The following is a 20,620-nucleotide window of genomic DNA, read 5'->3' as shown; positions in this document are numbered from 1 at the left end:
AAATAATGAACTAGGACCAAATCCTTAATGGTTATCCAAGTAATAACTAGAAAAGTGATCAACCAGAATGATGCAAGTAAGCACTCAAACAAACATTGAATGGAGACTTACAAAAAAGATTGGAATTGAAAACAATAGCATTATTTGAGAGTGGGTTTAGAATACACCTGGTTAGTTATATGGTTGGGAAGTCGGTCTTGTCGAGTTGTACTTGTAATTTGAGAACTTCCCTTGTGCTTCATGTGAATCTTTTTTTTTTCAAAAATCATCACAACATGTCGTCCTCATCAGATAGCCATAACTCATACACTGGATTAGATTCAGTGTCACTAAGCTCATCATCCTCATAGTTTGATTCTAATATATATGCCTCCTCTGGTGTACGAGGCAATGGGTACTACACTGGTGTACGAGGCAATGGGTACGAGGCAATGGGTTGAGTGCATCTTCATCACTGTGATATGGCATGGGTACTACAGGCAAGTGAGCTAAGTAGCTACCGCTAGCTAAGAATAACCCACCATGTTCCAGAAGGGACACTCATTTTATAGAATGGCGTTGTAAGTGCATAAGCTCTTGCCCTCCTCCCATGCTCTACAAACTCTTCTTGTGCATTCCTTACTTTATAGGGTCCTCCCACTAGGTAAAGTACACTCACGTCATAATGTCATTGTGGTGTCTCTCCTACCATAGACTGCAAGAGTCATGTCCCATAGCACCTAAAATAAGTTCTACAGTGCGAGCATAAGTAGGATGCTGTGAACAACATACAATACTCACAGCTACGACATGGTGCAACGGGATGAGATTGTAGGTAGAATAGGCCCACAAAGGTGTTAACCCTTGTCGAAGACCTCCATGGTCTCGATGCTGGCCACCACCGTATCATTTTCACCTCCTTTGGGCCACAAGTGTCGGAATGGTTGGAATTCACTTGAAAGCCATGTATTGTATATTTTACGTGTGTGCTTATGCTGCTTGTCTATTGAAGGCATACCACGGGATCCTAGATAGAGAGTGCTAGCTTTAGAATAAGTTGAGAGTGATAGCTTTAGACTAGTTAGAGTGGCCAAATGAGCCCGAGGACCAGACTTTTAACTTTGTCCACCCAAAAGTGTGAACCCTTCTTGTTCACTTAGTCTTAACCAGCCTAAGTGTGAATTTTGAAAAATAAATGATGCCTCAATTTATTTTTCAAAATTCAAAGCTGCAATTTCCACAAAAATATATGTATAAATATAAGCTCTGTGTAGCGAGAGAAGAGGGGGAGAGGATGGAAGAAGAGCAAATAGAGAAGGCCGTGCTAGCGTACCTGAAGAAGAAGGGCTACCGCCAAGCAGAGCAAGCGCTGCAGGAGGAGCACCTCAGGTCAGCCCACAACCCCTCCGCCAAAACAGACCCCGACGTCGCAAACCAAATATTGCGTTACTCCAAGTAACCCCCTTCTCTTTAACCATCGCATCCTGTATTTATTCCCTGGAGAATTTTCCTTTTCATGTGCATTTCCTAGCTGAAAAATGTACGCCGTCCCCTTTCTCCAGGTCGGACAACGTCCCTGTCCTTTACAGGGAAGCGTACGGCAAGCTCCGAAACTGGGTTCACTCATCTCTAGATTTGTACAAGGTGTGTGATATTACTCCAAAAAAGAAAAAGAAAAAATCAAAACCTCAAATTTATTTTGTCCTTCATTGTTTTTCTGAGAAATAATTTATTGCCTCGTGTTATGTTTCTGTTGCTTGTTATTTTGCTACACATTGGTAGATTACCCCAGCTCCACTTCTTTGTCTTTATGAATAGCAAAAGAACCTCAGCAAGCAGTTAGGGCAGCTGGCTAAATACTAGCAGAGACTCCTTTTTATTATGCAGAGCTTTCTTTGACCATTTTTGCTCGTGGGGCTTGTGATGCATAACACATTGTTGCTTTTGTTAGCTGCCAATGTATCCTCACTAAATGAGCTACATTAGTGTTAGTGTTACAACCCATTAGATCAACCTGCATCAGAGCACCAAGCCAACACACACACACAAACACACTCTTTAGATTGATATACAAAGCAGCTGACAATTCACCAAACCCAACAGTTCCAAACCACCCCAAGCTAGATCAGATGCAACACTTGGATATAAGGCCTCTAGACCTTAGACCGCCTTGCTGCAAATGACTATTGGAGATGTGACAATTTGCCAATCAGTATCCACCTCTAGGATCAGACTATATTCAGACCCACAGGCTGTTGGCTTGAAAATTAAGTTGCGTTCTATCAAGCCAAGATACAACAAGGGTCGACCCTTTTTAAAGAAAGGATGCTCAAAATGTGAAATTCCTGATTGGAGAAACCAGTCAAGAATATGACGGTTTGAGTAGTATCAAAACTGGTATATGAGAGATGAAGGACTATCTCCACAAATACACATCAAGGCATTCCATCTGTCTTGTGAGATCCTTGAGTCCTACTCTAGATAGAATGCAAGGGCAAGAGTACTATGTGACCAACTAATTGATAAAGCATGAAAAGTGGAAGGTCAGGTGCCCTAAATGACCTCCACATCTCCAAACCTGCTGTGTAGTTACACACTCGTCTACTTAGAGTGAAGTGTTTAAAAGGGCGTTTTGAGGAATGATATCTAAGGGGACAATCTTTAATGTGCCCCTGATTCCATATATGGTAGGCGCTGCCAAGCAACTATGCCCCATGTGAGATATTTAGACCCACAGACTTGTCTGAATGCACAGCGGAAAACGAGACAACTGCTGTGAGAAAGAAAACAGAGAGAGAGAGAGAGAGAGAGAGAGAGAGAGAGAGAGAGAGAGAGAGAAATGAAATGAAATGATATATTAACGTCTTCAAAAGGCCAAAATGACCTATGAGACCAAAAAGGTTACAACAATTGGTGGATCTGATACAATGTCTGTGTAAGGAAAGCTAAAAACAACTAAACAACTAACTGAAACTGAAACAACTATGAGGAAAAGTACGGTACCAGGAACGCCTAATGGATAACATCTAGGAGGAAAACTCCAGCAACAAAGGTAAGCATCATACACATCACTATCCAAAGATGTCTCTCATCGGTCGATGGCGGATATCCTCAATGTCCTCCATGGTGAGTACTCTGACTGGACGTCTCCCATGCCGTGCTAGTATGATCCTGATCCTCTGTTGTAGTCTCCGCCGGTGTCGAGATGGGCCTCTCATCTTGGGGCGCCTGGACCGCCCCAGCTCTATAGCCCGATCAATCAGTGTACCTCTGGTGCGGCTGTACTCTGGGGCTAGCTGCAATGCCTGCTGACCTGACTGCTCAATCTCTGGTCGAAAGAAGTCTGTAATCTGCCTCTGTAGGTGTCTCTCCCTCTCTGATCCCCTCCCTCTCAGGAGACCCTCTCTATGTCTACGCAGCTCCAGCAAGTACAATCCGAGGCATCTCTGATCCTGGTATCTCATGACTCTAGAAAGTGGTCCAAAGCCCTCTCTGAACAGGCAGTGAAAACGGCCTCGTATCTCATAATATACTGGACAGTGACATATGTAATGTAACTCTGTCTCTGGCTCCATCTGGCATAGCTGACAAATCCTGGCCTCAGCTGGTACTCCTCTGAATCTGCCAGTCTCAATCTCTAGCTGGTGTGAGGATGTGCGCATCTGACCAATAGCACACCGTACCCCATGAGAAAGATGAGTATCCATGTAGCTGGGTCTAATCACAAACCCATCCTCCGTGAGCTGGAGAAGATGATCTCTATAGAAAGCCATCTTTGTACCAAGCTCGTGTGTCGGCTGTATCCATGTCCTCCTAGTGTCCAGCTGAGTCAAGTCTTGCCTGATAAGTCTGGTAATCTCTGCCCGTGTGAGAGAGAGGGAGGGTGCATCCAGGGAGTACTGAAATGGAGGTAGCCTGTCCATACTAAAGCCATGCAGTTGGAACCAAGCTGTCATCTGTGCATACCAACATGATCCGTCTCCCTGTGATGCCAACTGTCGTGAAGACTCCAGGGCTAAGCGAGCATATCTGTCTCTAGGGAGAGCCCAAGTGCTATGTATAAAGGAGACTGATCGAGTGAGTGCCTCTACTACCAATGGGGGGGCAGCCATCTCTGCACGGATAATATCATGTGGTACGGAGGCCTTGGCCCTAATCATCCGGGAAATCATAGAAACCAAGGACCTCTCCATACGTCTCCATCCATCAGTGCTACCAGCTCGGCTGTGGCGATCCACTGAGGGTCCCCATATCTCCACTCCATACAGCATGGCTGAAGTGACCAAAGTGTCAAAGAGCCACAGCTTTGTTCGAGGTTCCTGAAACTGAACCTGCGAACACATCCTCTCTAGTCTCCCCAATGCTGCATAAGCTCTGGTCAATCTGGTTTCCGCTGCTCTCCTCAAGGAAAATAGTGGGCCACTAAAAACCACACCAAGGTAAGTATATGCATCTGTATACTCCACTGTCTCCTGACCATATGTAAAGGTGGGCATTGACCTCCTAACCCACTGTGCTGTGGTGTTAAACACCATCACCTTGGTTTTACCAAGGTTAACAGACAATCCACTGTCCTCTGCAAACATGTGCAATGCATCCAAATGACGCTGCATCCCCTCTGGAGAATCTGAGATCAGCACAATATCATCAGCATACAATAACAGCGGAATCCATGTCCCTGCTAGCTGTGCTCCTCTGTCACCCTCCCGCTCTACATAGTCCGAAACCTCATCCACATACATCCCAAATAAGGTGGGGGAAAGGGGGCAGCCCTGTTTCACCCCAATAGTGGAGTGAACCATCTCAGATATACCCTGGGTAGTACGTACCTGCCCCACAACTGTCCTGTATAAAGCCATGATTCCCCAAATCAGCTCTGTGGGCACTCCCATCTCCTGTAGTCTGCGCATCAGTCTGGCTCTCGGTACTGTGTCAAAAGCTTTGCGGAAATCCACAAAGCAACAATAAATCCTCCTGCCATATAATCTGCCCTCCTCAATAATAGCTCTGAGTGTCAAGATATGGTCAAGAGTGGAGAAACCTCTCCTGAACCCTGCCTGCCCTGATGCACGTATGCCCTCTCTCTCTGCCCATCTACTCAACTCCTGCTCAAGAATAGATGCATATAATCTAGCCAATGTGTGACCAATCATGATGGTACGATAATTCCCAGGAAGCATGGGATCCCCTGACTTGAAGATAGGCACAATCGTGGACATATTCCAAGTCTCAGGAAAACCCTCACACATGGCTCGGTTAAACATCATAGCAATAAGCTCTACAAGCATATCTCTGGCATGAATAAAGTGCTCTGCTACCAAACCATCATGATCATATGCTCTCCCAGTCCTCATCCTGTCAATAGCTTTCCTTACCATCTCAGCAGTAAAGAAAGCACACGTCTCTGGGCATGGCTCCGATGGGTCTGGCAGGGGCGGCTGTCCTGGTGCTGTGTACAGGGATGCTGCATACTCACCCCAAATCTCTGTGGAGGTAATGGCTGGTGATGGTGAATGCTCATGGAATAGTCTCCATGCCTCGCCTGAGTCCTGACTCATAAACAACTGGTACAAATCCCTCTCTAACTGAGCAAGATAAGCCCTCTTCTTCCGTCGCACTAGGTGCCGGAAGGTAATCCGTGACTGTCTGTGAGTGGTAACACCCATGAGCACCTCTCTCTGTAATCTGATCCTCATCTCTCTGCACTCCTCATCATACCAACTGTTCTGGGGCATGTTCCCAGATCGTCTCCGTGTAGGCTGACTATGGGGATATGCCTCTGATGTTGCAGCATGAAGCGTCTCTATCAATATCTGAGTGAGCTCATCTAATGGCCGTCCCGGCTCATCGGCACATAGGCGTCTGTATATCTCATCCGTGTATACGGTGTCAGTCTCCCTCGTAAAGGTATAACGAGTGTGTGTGGAGACCTGTCCCAATGGAGCGGTGCTGAACTGAAATGTGAGAGTGAAGGACAAGATAGCATGATCCACTGCTATTCCAACCGGCCTAGTGCCTACCATAAAATCCTGAAAAGAGGGAATGAGACTGGGCTGAGCCATAACATAGTCCACTGTACTAGCACCATGCCGATGTGGAAAGCTAGTGAAACCGCCCGATGTTGGGAATCTCTGTAGGCCATTCAGGATGGCCAATCCATGTGCAGTCCCCATGTCTATCAAATACCGCCCATACACTGTATGTTCCTCATCCTGTGAGAGTCTAGATAGGCCCATATCCCTAACATCAAGCTCCCTCAACATCTCCTCTGAGGTATCATAAAATACTGTCTGGCTATGGGCGGTCCTGGCATTGAAGTCTCCCAAGAGAATGATGTCACCATCCCTGGAGAACTCCCAAATGTCATCATCCAAAATAGAAAAGGGAGACTGCCCGCTAGGTGATGCATACACTGATGTACTAGGAGCAAAATAGCATATAGCAATGTAGAGATATCTGCCGGTCTCTGCCCTCAGTCTAACCCACATGTACCTAGCCTGCTCATCTCTGCGGACTATGTGTATCAGTGGCTGTAGCTCCTCTCTAAACAATACTGCCACTCCTCCTGAGCCCCGTCCTCTATGCTCTGAACGAGTCTCCTGTCTACAAGCTGTCTCCCATCGGTATCCACTAACATGTGGCATGGACTGTCCAGGAGCCTGATGCGTCTCACAGTAGAAGATGATGTCCCTCCCAGTGAAACTATCCTCAAAAGCCCCTACATCAAGGCGTAGAGATCCATTACAATTCCAAGTAGCAACTTTGAGTGTAGTCCCATAGGTCTCGCGCCGTCATGAAGAGCGCCTCTCCATAATCACCACTCTACCATCTCTATAGAAGGCCACTTTCCCTTTCTCTCGGGCTGCCCTTATCTGGGGCATAACTTCTTTCATGTGGGCAAGTTGCGAGAGTGTGAGGTCCAAGAAATATTCCCGTTTGCTTGAGTGTAGGACGTCTCTTCAAGAGAAGCTGTACAAACTCTGCTATATACACAAAGATCTGGTACAAATGGAAGTCTGGTATTTATACCACCCTATGCTGCTGGTCGGCCAGCCCAAAACACAGTCAGCCAGCACCGAGACAATCGGCCAGAACCAGACAGCCTCCACGACCAAAAACAGGGAAAAAACCATGGAAAAAATGGGGAAAAATGGAGAGAACTCCTAGGCAGGCACACCCACAATAGAGGCCCTCACTGAGTAATATGGTACATGTCACGTGCATCCCGCACTTGGATGCCACGTAGACATTTCTGTACAGAAGGTGCAGGACCTGGGATGGTGAACTGGTCCCATGTGAGCCCAGTCCGGGACGAGTCAGCCAGGGATCCATCTCAGTCGTCCGAGGTCAGGTGTGCATTGTCCTGCACATGAGTCCAAGGTCAGGTGTGGGCTGTCCTGCACATGAAGCAGTGCCAGTCCGCGCTGTGAGTCTCCCTCTGGAATGATTCAGATGTTCTGTGTATCTGGTTTGCAACTGGATGCCAGGCCTCTGTAGGCATGTAGGTTTGCATGTAAGGATGGGGCCAGCCCATAGGGCTACCCCAGTGCACTTGCACTCTTAGTGTGGGCATGGGGGAGGTGTAGAACCACCCCCAAGGGGCCAGGAGGGCCCAGGCTGTGCCCACCAGCCATGGCTTGGGCTGGAGGGGCTGTCGGCCAGCTGTACTGCTGCTGGACAGGCAGCCGACAGGGTCAGAAACCCTAACCAGCAGGTCAGGCCAGGTGTAGGGGCAGTCCCACACCCATGCGCAGCATGGTACTGTCCCACACAAGCATAAGCGCAGGCTGGACAGCAGTGTGAAAGCATGCGCAGGCTGGACAGCAGTTATTATTAGTGTGAAAGCACTTTATTAAAAGAACCTAGTCGTGGGGCTGTTATTAGCTGGCCGACTGGATGCTGAAGGGGGTATAAAAGCCCAGCCAAGAATTCAATGGAATCATCTCATAATTCACCAAGTGCATCAAGCATTCAAGGGCCAGGACAGCCAAGAGTTTGCTAAAGCAAAGGGGTGAAGGACTGAAGGTCAAGGGCAGGTTTTCCAGCCAAGAAAAGGTCAAGTACTTTGTATTTGTTTTCAGATTTACATCATTCTAATAAAGCAAATACACCATCCGTGGTGGGGGCCCTACAGAGGGTAATTGGGACCCAATACTGTGTCCTCTCCATCTCCCCCTTCTCTCTCTATTTTTCTGCACATCGTCTTTCAGTTTTGTGCGTTAATTCCGTCGCGAAAAGAGTGCTGATTTCTGAGTTTTGAAGTACCGATCCTTCTCCGAAGCTTCTGCATATTATTGTGGTATCAGAGCTCACTTCAAGGACAAAGATTCAGCAAAGAAAACCAGAAAATTTTTTCGCTCGTGTGGTTGGTTTTTAGACGCCGGTGGACTACCCCTTTCGGAGTGACTCCTGTCCCTCGAAGGACGGTTGGTTTTTAGCCTCCGGAAGCCTCCGGAAGTCTCCCACACAGATAGTGGATGGTCAGATTGCGTTCCGGAAAGGAACTGCATTTTCCCGCTATGGCGAACTTTGGCGACGAGAGAGAACCAGAACCATGGGACCAGAGTGCACCAGGCAGCCTAGCAAGGGCACCCGGCTTGAGTGTCACAGACATGTTCCAGCAGATGATGCGAGCAATCGCAGACCAGACAACCAAGTTGGATGAGCAGAAGGCGCGGATTTTGGCTCTGGAGGAGCGTTCTCGCTCTCCAGCGTCGCGTTTTCCATCTCCTCCTCCCTCTCCTTCCGTATCCCAGATACCAGATCCTCGTCACAGGGACCCTCTCACGGGGTCACAGCCGCAGCCAAGCTCCTTGCTTGAGATGCAGCTGCGTGCATTGGAGATTCGACAACGAGAAGACGACGCCATGCGACGAGTGGAACACGAGCGTTACTTCAGAGCTTTGGACGCCAGATTGACACCGGCGGCGCCCTCGAATCATTTTCCCGAGAAAATGAATTTCAGTAAGTATAATGGTAAACTCGATCCCACTACTCTTTATTCATGGTTACATCAATTTGAAGCTTACTTTGCCGCAGTTAGGAAAACAGATATTGACAAAGTGATCTTAGCCGGTTGGTACTTGGAAGGTGAGGCCATCCCTTGGTGGACTCAGTGGGCTCATGCCCACACCAGATCAGGTATGGCAGCTTATGTGTGGGACGAGTTCGTCCGTGACCTTAAGCAGCGGTTTTTACCGCCCCACTACCTTGAGCGACTCGAATGGGAGTTCAGGGGTACGCGTCAGAACGCGCAACCAGTCCTTCAGTTTGCCAATAAAATTTCGTCCTTGTGTCTACAATTAGGCTTATCTGATTCGGACAAGAAAGGGCAGTTTTTGTATGGCCTGGACACGCAAATCCAATGGGAGGTGCGTATGTTTAGACCAGCCACCTTTGAGGACGCACTCTCGCTTGTGCAGAGTGCAGAAATGAAACACAATGGTGGCAAGCCCAAGACTTCCCAGCCGGCTTCTCCCAAGGCTAACGCCTCGGGGGGCAAAAGCCAGAACCAGACGGGGTCTTCCCCAGGACAGAGCCCGGGAGCCTCTGGCTCCAAGAACTCGAACAATGCGTCTAAGCTTACTCCAGACCAGAAAGCGGAGGCAGGCAAGACAGGTGGCAAGTTGAGTGCTGAGGAGCTTTCTCAGTACAGGAAGGAGGGTAGATGTTACTTTTGTCACACAAAAGGACATACTTCTCGGGATTGTCCGAAGAAGCCTCCAAAGGCCGCCGCCGCCTCCACAGCTTCCGTGGTGAGCACAGCTCCCACACAGACCCCAGCGGCTACCCCTAGTTCTTCAACCCCCGGTGCTTCAGTTGGAGCAATTATTAGCCGGGAGCTCGAAGATAAGCAGAAGGGCGCCCATGACCAGGAGTATGAGCGCAACGAATTGCTCAAGTCCTTTGGCTACATAGGTGGCCAGAGAGTCGTTGTCTTGTTTGACAGCGGCAGCACGGAGGATGTGATCACGGAAGAGGCTGCCAGGCGTGCCCGTTTCGAGCTGACTCCGGTGGACAAACAAGTTGAGGGGTTTAGCACAAGTATGACTACGAGCGTCAAGTATGAAGCTCTAGGTGCTAAGTTAGTGATTCAGGGCATAGAGTTTGTGCGTGACTTTATGGTTGCCCCTCTTGTAGGAGCAGACATAATTTTGGGTATCCAGTGGTTTCACAAGTTTCTCCCAGATGTCAAGTGGGACAAGCACACGTTCCAGATTGATCGGAAGGTGTCAAACACCCCGGTGACCATTAAGTGTGAGCAAGGTATTCCAAACTTTCCGCTCATAAGCCACTTGCAGGCTAAGCGAGCAGTCAGGAAAGGCGCACAGTGTGCGATGATTTACATCCAGACAGCCCAGACGGTGGCCAGTGCTTCCGAGAAGTACTCGGTTCTCCATGAAAAGTTCCAGAAGATTTTTCTTCGGGACAGTCTCCCTCCCCAGCTTCCCCCGTCCAGACCGGAGGATCACAAGATTGACCTCCTCCCAGGCTCGGAACCCTCGAGCAAGTTTTCGTATCGCCTTTCTAAGGCAATGGAATCGGAGTTGGACCGCCAACTCCAAGAATTGTTGCAAGCTGGCTTCATCCGCCCAGCGTGTCGCCATTTGCAACACCGATCTTATTTGTCAAGAAGAAAGATGGGTCTTCTCGGTTGTGTGTCGATTATCGTGCACTCAACAAGCTGACTATCAAGAGCCGATTCCCGATGCCTCGAATTGACTATATTCTCGAGAGGCTGAATGGAGCTAAGGTGTTCTCTAAATTGGATTTAAAGAGTGGGTACCACCAGGTACGGATTGTAGAGGGGGACATCCCCAAGACAGCTTTCCGTACAGAACGGGCCCACTATGAATTTGTGGTTATGCCATTTGGATTGACGAACGCCCCAGCTACATTTAACCGCATGATGATGCGTATTTTCCGGGAGTTGATTGGAGTGTGTGTGTTCATATTTCTGGACGACATACTCATATTTTCAGCTACAGTTGAGCAGCATGACATTGATGTGGAGAAAGTCCTTAGGTTGCTGGAAAGCAACGAGCTCTATGTCAATGAAAAGAAGTCAGAATTTTATCTGTTCCAGGTACATTACTTGGGATATATAATTATTGCTGAAGGCATTTGACTTGATCCGGCTAAAGTGGCCGAGATTGTTAACTGGGAAGTACCTCATACTGCTTATGACATTAGATCATTTGTGGGTATATGCCAGGCATATTCCACCCACATTGACAAGTTTTCTGATCTCTCGGCAGACCTCACCGATCTGCTAAAGGGAGTGGAAACAAGGAGGCAAAAGATTCGAATGACTCCACGAGCGTTGGAGGCATTCCAGGACCTCAAGGTGGCTTTGTCGGAAGCGCCTTGTTTAGCCCTTGCCTCGTGGGACGAACCATTTCAGGTGATCACCGATGCGAGTAACATCGCAATTGGAGGTGTATTGCAGCAGAATGGTCATCCAGTAGCTTACATGTCTCGTAAGTTACTGCCCGCCGAAAAGAACTACTCAGTCTATGATCGTGAACTCCTAGCAGTTATACAGGCCTTGAAACATTGGAAACATTTCCTGTATGGCCGTGACTTTGAGGTTCGCACTGACCATCAGGCATTGCGCTGGATTCAGACGATGCCAAGTGCACAGTGGAGTGATCGACAACACCGCTGGAGTCAGATATTCCAGCAGTTCGGTGGTATGATTGAGTATCTTCCAGGAAAGGCCAATCCAGTGGCCGATGCTTTGAGCAGGAAGGGACAAGTATCTGCGATTCAGACCACTAGACTTGACCTTGTTGGTACAGGACTAGAAGACATGAAGCACATGTACGCGGACTCCGAGGAATTCGGTACACAGTGGGAACAGGCATTGGATGCCACAGGACCATGCCATTTTCTGATACGCGATGGTTGGCTTTTCTACAAAGGCCAACTATGTGTCATGAAATCCTTCCGGGCAGCTCTTCTCCATGATGCCCATGACGCCATTACAGGTGGGCATAGGGGCATGAATTCGACTCTGGAGAAATTAGAACGGCAATACTATTGGCCAAAGATGAGGCGTGATGTGTTTACATATGTACAACGCTGTGACATTTGTCAAAAGGTGAAAGCTCCTCGTGGAAAGAAGATAGGGCTGTTACAGCCTTTGCCAATTCCTGAGGGTCCTTTCCAAGACATTTCAATGGACTTTGTCACAAATCTGTCTCCCAGTCCGAGTAAGCGTAATACACAGTGTTTAACTATTGTTGATAGGTTCAGCAAATTTGTTATGCTTATTCCCTGCAGGGCCAATGGGACCGCCGAGGATGTTGCCCAGGCTATTCATTCGGCATTGGTACCCGATTGGTGGGATTCCTAGGACCATAGTGTCAGATCGAGATGCCAAGTTTACCAGTCATTTTTGGAGGGCATTGTTTGATAATTTTGGTACTAAGTTGAATTTTTCCAGTGCATTCCACCCACAGACAGATGGCCAGACAGAGATATACAACCAGTTGGCCTTTGATGTGCTGAAGTGTTATGTCCACGATCAGCAAGGTAAGTGGGAATCGTTTTTGCCTTTAGTTCAAGCTGTTTTGAATGACTCTTTTTCTTCAGCTATTGGCAGGACTCCATATGAGGCAGCGTTTGGAAGGCCTTTCCAGTCGTCGTTAACCAGGACTTCGTCTTCAGTACCGGAGGCGAACAGAGTGACGGAGTCTTACCAGGAGATCCTAGAGTCCGTTAAAGACAGATTGGCTAAAGCGCAAGAGGCCTACACTTGACAGGCCAATAAAGACCGAAGGGACATGAAGTTTTCGGAAGGGGATTGGGTGTATCTTCGGATTATGAAGCAAAGATTGAAGCAGGTGGGTAAGCGATGCCCAAAGTTGTCTTTTAGGAGCTTCGGACCATTTCCCATCCGGAAAAAGATTAATGAGGTGTCTATGCAGTTAAAGCTACCTCCGAGTTGGACTATGCACGATGTATTTCATGTCAGTTGGTTAAAGCCATATGCAGGTCCACCCCCTTCAGAGGTCAAAGACGAAGCGGAACCAGACATCATTGATGAAGCAGAAGTAATGGTTCCAGAACAGATCCTTCTGCACCGTTTCAAGCATGGCTCAAGCCGAAGACTAAGACAGTTTCTCACGAAGTTTCAGGACCGAGGAACTCATGAAGCGGTATGGCTCGACAAAGAATTTTTCGAAGACTATCCGGCATTATTGACGGATTATTTGGAGGCTATGCAGCTTCCGTCAAGTTAAGCAGAAGGGGATGTCACGTGCATCCCGCACTTGGATGCCACGTAGACATTTCTGTATAGAAGGTGCAGGACCTGGGATGGTGAACTGGTCCCATGTGAGCCCAGTCCGGGACGAGTCAGCCAGGGATCCATCTCAGTCGTCCGAGGTCAGGTGTGCATTGTCCTGCACATGAGTCCAAGGTCAGGTGTGCGCTGTCCTGCACATGAAGCAGTGCCAGTCCGCGCTGTGAGTCTCCCTCTGGAATGATGTCAGATGTTCTGTGTATCTGGTTTGCAACTGGATGCCAGGCCTCTGTAGGCATGTAGGTTTGCATGTAAGGATGGGGCCAGCCCATAGGGCTACCCCAGTGCACTTGCACTCTTAGTGTGGGCATGGGGGAGGTGTAGAACCACCCCCAAGGGGCCAGGAGGGCCCAGGCTGTGCCCACCAGCCATGGCTTGGGCTGGAGGGGCTGTCGGCCAGCTGTACTGCTGCTGGACAGGCAGCCGACAGGGTCAGAAACCCTAACCAGCAGGTCAGGCCAGGTGTAGGGGCAGTCCCACACCCATGCGCAGCATGGTACTGTCCCACACAAGCATAAGCGCAGGCTGGACAGCAGTGTGAAAGCATGCGCAGGCTGGACAGCAGTTATTATTAGTGTGAAAGCACTTTATTAAAAGAACCTAGTCGTGGGGTTGTTATTAGCTGGCCGACTGGATGCTGAAGGGGGTATAAAAGCCCAGCCAAGAATTCAATGGAATCATCTCATAATTCACCAAGTGCATCAAGCATTCAAGGGCCAGGACAGCCAAGAGTTTGCTAAAGCAAAGGGGTGAAGGACTGAAGGTCAAGGGCAGGTTTTCCAGCCAAGAAAAGGTCAAGTACTTTGTATTTGTTTTCAGATTTACATCATTCTAATAAAGCAAATACACCATCCGTGGTGGGGGCCCTACAGAGGGTAATTGGGACCCAATACTGTGTCCTCTCCATCTCCCCCTTCTCTCTCTATTTTTCTGCACATCGTCTTTCAGTTTTGTGCGTTAATTCCGTCGCGAAAAGAGTGCTGATTTCTGAGTTTTGAAGTACCGATCCTTCTCCGAAGCTTCCGCATATTACAGTACAGGCAAGAGATGACTGCTAACACCCCCTCTTAGCTCCTGGATGATGTGCTACCAACCCCAGTGAGTTGGATTGCTGTTGGAGCATTGCCTGAGGTAGACTTCGTGAAGAGGTCCGCTGCATTGTTCTCCGTCGAACAAAACTCTAGCAAGATGTCATTAGCAAAAAACTTCCGACGAACAAAGTGACGTGGATGACCGTGGGTTCCTTCTGTGGAAACCCAATCTTGCCAAGCAACCTCTGCAACCACACAACCACGCAAGCAGCACCACAAGCACCCTAGTACTTTGCCTCAGTAGAAGACAAGGCTATAGTTGGCTGCCTCTTGTTGCTCCATGAAATAGCTCCTGAGCCGAGGGTAAAACCATAGCCTGATGTAGATCTCCTTGAGTCTGGATCTGCTCCCCAATCTTAAGTCACTCCAACCTTGGAGTTTGACTCCATCCATCATTCCTGCTCTAGTGTCATCGAAGAGTCCAAGATCCTTCGTACCTTGAAGATACCGTAGGATCCGCAATCTTGCATCCCAATGAGTCGTCAAAGGCGTTTGCTTGAATGAGCTCAACAGTCCCACTGGAAAGCTCAAGTTCGATTTGGTGTTCAGCAACCAAATCAATGAACCAACAAGCTTCCGATACAAGGTGGCATCAACCTGCCCACAAGGATCATTAACTGTAAGTTTGGTATGACAAGTCCTGCGAGCCTGTTGAAGACCATACAAGGCCTTCCGTAACCTGTAAACCATCCCTTTTGATCGCGGAATCTCATTCTCCACTCTGTGTTCCCATATAACTTGGCCTGTTGCTTTGTCCCATAGAGCAATAAAATGCTCATCAAACTCCACCCGTATGCCAGTCTTGCAAACCTCATGCACTGACAAAAGATGAAAACCAAGGGATGGATCATGGGACATAAAAATCTCGGAGGAATGCTTCCTTTGCCATCGGGAACGATCTCTAACGGGCCCTCACTGTGAATAGGAATAGTGGACTTGTCACCAATAAGGATGCGATCCGTTTGCTTACGAAGATCTTGTAATAACTCTCGGGAAGGAGTCATGTGCCTGGAAGCGCCACTGTCTAGAAACCACTTCCGAGTATGCCTAGCGATGAGGACATTTTCTCCAATAGTGGCCTTTCTCGCCACAATGGTTACAAGTCCGCTTTGCCTTCGAGGCGTCATGATCCGAGTCGGGCTCTTGCTCAGAAGACTTCGCCTGTGAAGACTCCCCTTTGCCCTTGTTGTGGCATTTCGACCGCTGGCCAGCCAAGGCCTTAGAACCTCTGCCCTGTGGAGGGTTCATAAACCACTCTTCCTTGTTCAAGACCATTGGCACAAGCTGCTCCCATGTGATGGTACTGAGCCTCCCATTGGTGATCAAAGAGGAATAGAAAGCTGTGTATTGAGAGGTCAGATGCGAGAGCAAAGTGATGGCCATGTCCTTTGAAGATCTCTCCTTCCTAGCCTGAAGAACCTCCTATTGAAGAGCCTGGAGTTTGTTGATGTGCTCCTGCATGGTCGAAGACTTTGCAGGATCCATCACTCGCATCTGCACTTCCAAGGAAATCCGCTTCATGGGTGATACCCTGTTATATAGAGAAGAAGCCAAGTGTTGCCAAATATCTTTGGCTAGCGTCATGTGTTCGATATGATTAATCACCTGGGGTGTGCAATTAAGGAAGATGAAAGAACGCACACGGGCATTGACATGAAGAACGCACACGGGCATTGACACGATCCCATAACTGTGCTTGAGCCTCCCGTTCTTTCCTAGTAGCGGGTAAAAGCTCCCCGTCCTCCAACTTTGGCCGTGGAACACCAACCACAATGAAATCACTCAAGTCATAAGACTCTAAGACAGACTCCATCATTACCTTACAGATGCCAAATGTTGATCCACCGGGATTGTGGAGAGAGTGGAGATCTTCACATGCTTTTTAGCTATCTCAAGGGTTCACAAGGTCTTGTGAAGGGAGGGTGGGTGGGAAAAAAAATGAAGAAGAGGCTACAAACACTATGCAAGTTGATTGTCCAACGGTGATGGCCGCCTTCTACCCGTTCTCCAAGTCCTGAAAAGCCCAAGAAATTTCCAATCAGCACCAAAAAATAGCAAACCCTTGCGCTCCCACTAACCCCAAGCTTCAAGCCACCTCGGGCTCTGATACCATGTCGGAATGCACAACGGAAAATGAGACAATTGTTGTGAGAGAAAACGTAGAAGTGTAGAGAGAGAGAGAAGCTGTATAAACTTTGCTATATACACAAAGATCCGGTACAAATGGAAGTGTGGGGGCAAGGGTGGTATTTATACCACCACCCTACGCTGTTGGTCGGCCAGCCCAAAAACACAGTTGGCCAACATAGAGACAGTCGGCCACAACTAGAGGCTCCTCACGACCAAAAAACAGGTAAAAAAACATGGAAAAAATGCAGAGAACTCTTGGGCGGGCACACTCACAACAGAGGCCCTCACTGAGTAATATGGTATAGACAGGAGATGATTGCTAACAAATGTTGGCTTAAAAATTAGGTTGCGTTCTATCAAACCAAGATACAACAAGGGTCGACCCTTTATAAAGAAATAAAGAAAGGATGCTCAAAATGTGAAATTCCTGATTGGAGAAACCGGTCAAGAATATGACGGTTTTGAGCATTATCAAAACTGGTATGAGACATGAAGGGACTATCTCCACAAATACCCATCAAGGCATTCCATCTGTCTTGTGAGATCCTTGAGTCCTACTCTAGATAGAATGCGAGGGCATGAGTACTATGTGACCAACTAATTGATAAAGCATAAAAAGTGGAAGGTCAAGGTGCCCTAAATGACCTCCACATAGCAAGATCTCCAAACCTGCCATGTAGTCACACGTCCACTGCAGAGTGAAGTGTTTAAAAGGGCGATTTGAGGAATGATATCTAAGGGTATGATCTTTAATGTGTCTCTGACTCCATATATGGTAGTCGCTATGTTGCATGTGCAGAAGCCTTGTTGTACTTGATCCAGCCCCAAGCTTGCTGATTAGGAACACTAATGCAATAGCAATGAATAGACAGCACAAAGCACAGAGAAGAGAGATATGAACTGTATTTTTAGTATTTTACTATGATACAAAAAGATGTACATGAGTGTACAATTTCCATGGCCTTTGGCCTTCCAAAAGAGGATTGAAAACTGATCTAAAGGATTGACTATGAACTGACTGTGACGTGCCCCATGGTGGGGATCACATGATCTAAAGACTTGCTAGGACTTGCTATTTATAGCTACTAGACTGCCCTATAGCACACCAACTATTGTCGGCCAGCATAAATAAGCACAAAAAATCATTAAATGCTAATGACTTTGTCTGTTTGATGCTCTAGACTTGGTTGATTGGTGGGTTGCCTTTGGGGACTGCTTCCTTCACCTGCCATAGCTTACAATTGTTGCCTACTAATAAGGGGTTAGCTGTGGGCTTAGCCATGTCCACGTGACATTCCCTCCTAAACTTGATGATGGGTTGGAAACTCGTCGTCCTTCCTCCTTAGACTACTGACTCTGTACTTTGACTACTTGACTTCTGACACTTTGACTAAAAATCTTGTCATTCCTTTGATTCCATTGGAAGTCTGAGTTTGAGAACTGTGCATCTATTTCACTTTGTCCCCATGTGTGCAATTCCTTTCCCTTCCCACAACTATGGTCTCCTGCTGAGAAATGATCAAGCTTGATGCTCCACATTTGGAACTGATCTAAGATCCAATGGTATGCTCCTTTAAGCACACGACTCCGAGGGAACGCTATCCTCTGGCTTTGCTTGTTGCCCACCACCTCAAAAATGCATGAAGGATATAGGACTACACTTGTTGAAGACCTAAGCTACATGCGATCAAACAGATCCATGGCGAGTGTGTATGTACTCAAAGAGCTAGAGAGAGAGAGAGTAATGAGCTCTAGAGAGCTTCACCAAGTACAATGCTTTAGCCTTTGGAGGCTCATCTATATGACATCATTACTTATGTCAAAAAGGTATAATATCTAGATATTATTCTAACCGCCGTAAGAGTGGGTTCATACATACATAAGCGCGCGCGCGCGCGCGCACACACACCACACACACACACACACACTTTTCCACACATAATATCTAGCCGAGGCTGTTCATACACAGACACACACGGGGTACACAAACATGTGCATACACGTACACGAGGCTCCGAATACCCAACAAATCCCCCCTGGGAGCAAAGGTGGGAGTGTGATGAGAAACCTCTAATAGTCAGGAATACACATACTCCATCTTTGGTCTGAACTTGCCATGTTCATGGCTGTCGGCTCAGAGGTTCATGTAACTTGGCTTAGAGGTTGGTGAGCATGTCCTCAACAAGCTCACAGGCTCAACAATAGCATGGCTCAGAGGCTTATCCTAGCATGGCTCAGAGGTTCATGTAGCTTGTCCCCAACTAAACTCAGGGCCAAGGTAACTTTGGGAGGTATTGAACCATGACCTATACTGGTTTCATACACAATAATCCCCCCTTGCTTTGATCAAGGATAACGGAGTATTATGGGAGATGACTTACTCAAAGCACACATAGATTGGTTATTAGATATTGTTTTGGATTTAATCCGGGTAGAGTACTGCACACACAAACATTATTTATTCATATTGTGGGGGACTACCCGGGTAGAGAACCCGTGACACTCACACACACAGAAAACTAAGCAAAAATGTTGAGGAAGAGGGATCCCCCCTCACTGTCGATGATGAGATTGTTGGGTTTTATGCTGTGTATGCACCCAGAGGAGTGCTAGTGATCATCAGTAGATTACTGGGGCACTTTTTACTTCAGTTAGTGGAGGTTTTTTCCCCCAGTTTAGTTCAGTTTCACTTATATGCAGTTTATAAGTGTTTTGGTCCACCCGGCACATTTTATGGCCGGACATGTGAACACTTATCTTTAGGGTCGCTATTATGTGGCTATTGTACTTCACTTTTTTAATCAAGCAAAAGACAAGAGTCGTGTTCTCTCTCACTGTTGGTTTCCACGCTTGCTTGAAGCTCCTGTAAACCCTAACCCTAATACTGCAGCACCTTCATTTGGTATCAGAGCATTGAAGCTTGCCCTGCCCTGCGTGTACACTGCCAGTGCTGCTGCCCGTACTTCTGAGCGCCGTACACCTGTGCGCCTGCTGCCTGTACACCCAGTCTGCGCCGCCTTCAGCTACACCTCTGCACCTGCTGCCCGTACACCCAGTCTGCGCCGCCTGCAAATCGTCGCCTTCAGTTACTGTACCTGCCCGTACAGTCAAGCGTCGCCTTCAGGTACTGTGCAACGCGTGGCCTTGCTTCCGTACCTGGCGACTGTACAAACCTACGCAGGCTGCGTACTTGCTTCTGTACTTGACGTGTACTTGCTCGCCCAGCACCGTACTGTACCTTCAGCAGCTGACGTGTACCTGCTCACCCAGCACCGTACAGCACTGTCTGCTCCGTACACAGACAGCGCTTCTGTTCACACTTGCGTAGACAAGCCGTACAGCTGTCAGTACAGGCGACCTGCAATATTTGGTGTTCTGTACCTGTTCAGTACCCGCCTTCAAACTTCCGTACCTTTAGTACCTGCACAGTACTTCCACATCATCAGTCCTGTGAAGTACAGTTAACTGTACTTGCACTTTGGTGATCTGTACCTGCAGAAATACCACAAGCTACTCAGTCATTCAGTGGTAAGCATTAAAATTCAGTTTTTGGGCATTTTTATTTTCTCTGTGAAAAATATACAGGCACAACAGGCAGATTTTCTAGCAAAGAACTATACAGGTTTTTTGCACAGTTTGGGTGCAGCAAATTTGGGCATTTTTGGGGCATTTTGGCATTGTGTACGCCATTTGCTGCTCTACTCAGTCATTGGTGCATTGAGTTGCACATTCAGAGGATTGAGAGTGCAGGCATATTTGGGTGAACTGTATTCAGTGGAGTACAGTTATTATCAGGGTTTCTGCTATTGGGTTTTTTGATAAACAGGTACAACATTGTGCGTAAGCATAATGGCAAATCAACAGCAAAGTGATGTATTCACATATTTGTCTAAGGAAGACAAATTGGATGGCACGAACTACTCCTTGTGGAGTTTTATGCTGAAAAATGTGCTTGTGGCAAAAGGTCTTTGGGATTTTGTTAGTGGTGATGAACCACGTCCAGGTCCATTGGCTCCAGAGACTCCTCCCCAAGGGGGTGCTCGTGGATGAGGACAACAGGTACAGGCTCCAGGACAGCCATTGCCTGTTCAAAGAACAAATGCTCAAAAGA

At 47.7% G+C, this 20,620-nt stretch overlaps 1 protein-coding gene across 2 annotated transcripts in view; it reads left to right on the top strand.

The window, feature by feature from the left end:
• Positions 1 to 1,220: 1,220 nt before the first annotated feature.
• The window catches only part of TAF5 (TBP-associated factor 5), a 139,340-nt gene continuing 119,940 nt past the window's right edge, over positions 1,221 to 20,620 (top strand). The window contains exons 1-2 of one of the 2 annotated variants that reach the window (XM_086813915.1): positions 1,221 to 1,434; positions 1,542 to 1,623. In XM_086813915.1, the coding sequence (XP_086670041.1) occupies positions 1,229 to 1,434; positions 1,542 to 1,623 (288 nt within the window). In that variant the 5' untranslated portion in view covers positions 1,221 to 1,228. The remainder of the gene's footprint in view (positions 1,435 to 1,541; positions 1,624 to 20,620) is intronic. The other variant, XM_086813913.1, reaches the window with a different exon arrangement.

Source organism: Cibotium barometz, chromosome 19, assembly GCF_041138505.1.
Source record: "Cibotium barometz isolate CiBa-2024 chromosome 19, ASM4113850v1, whole genome shotgun sequence".
Lineage (NCBI taxonomy): Eukaryota > Viridiplantae > Streptophyta > Polypodiopsida > Cyatheales > Cibotiaceae > Cibotium > Cibotium barometz.
Note: the sequence above shows the minus strand (reverse complement) of the source record. Positions and strands in the feature narration are given on the sequence as shown.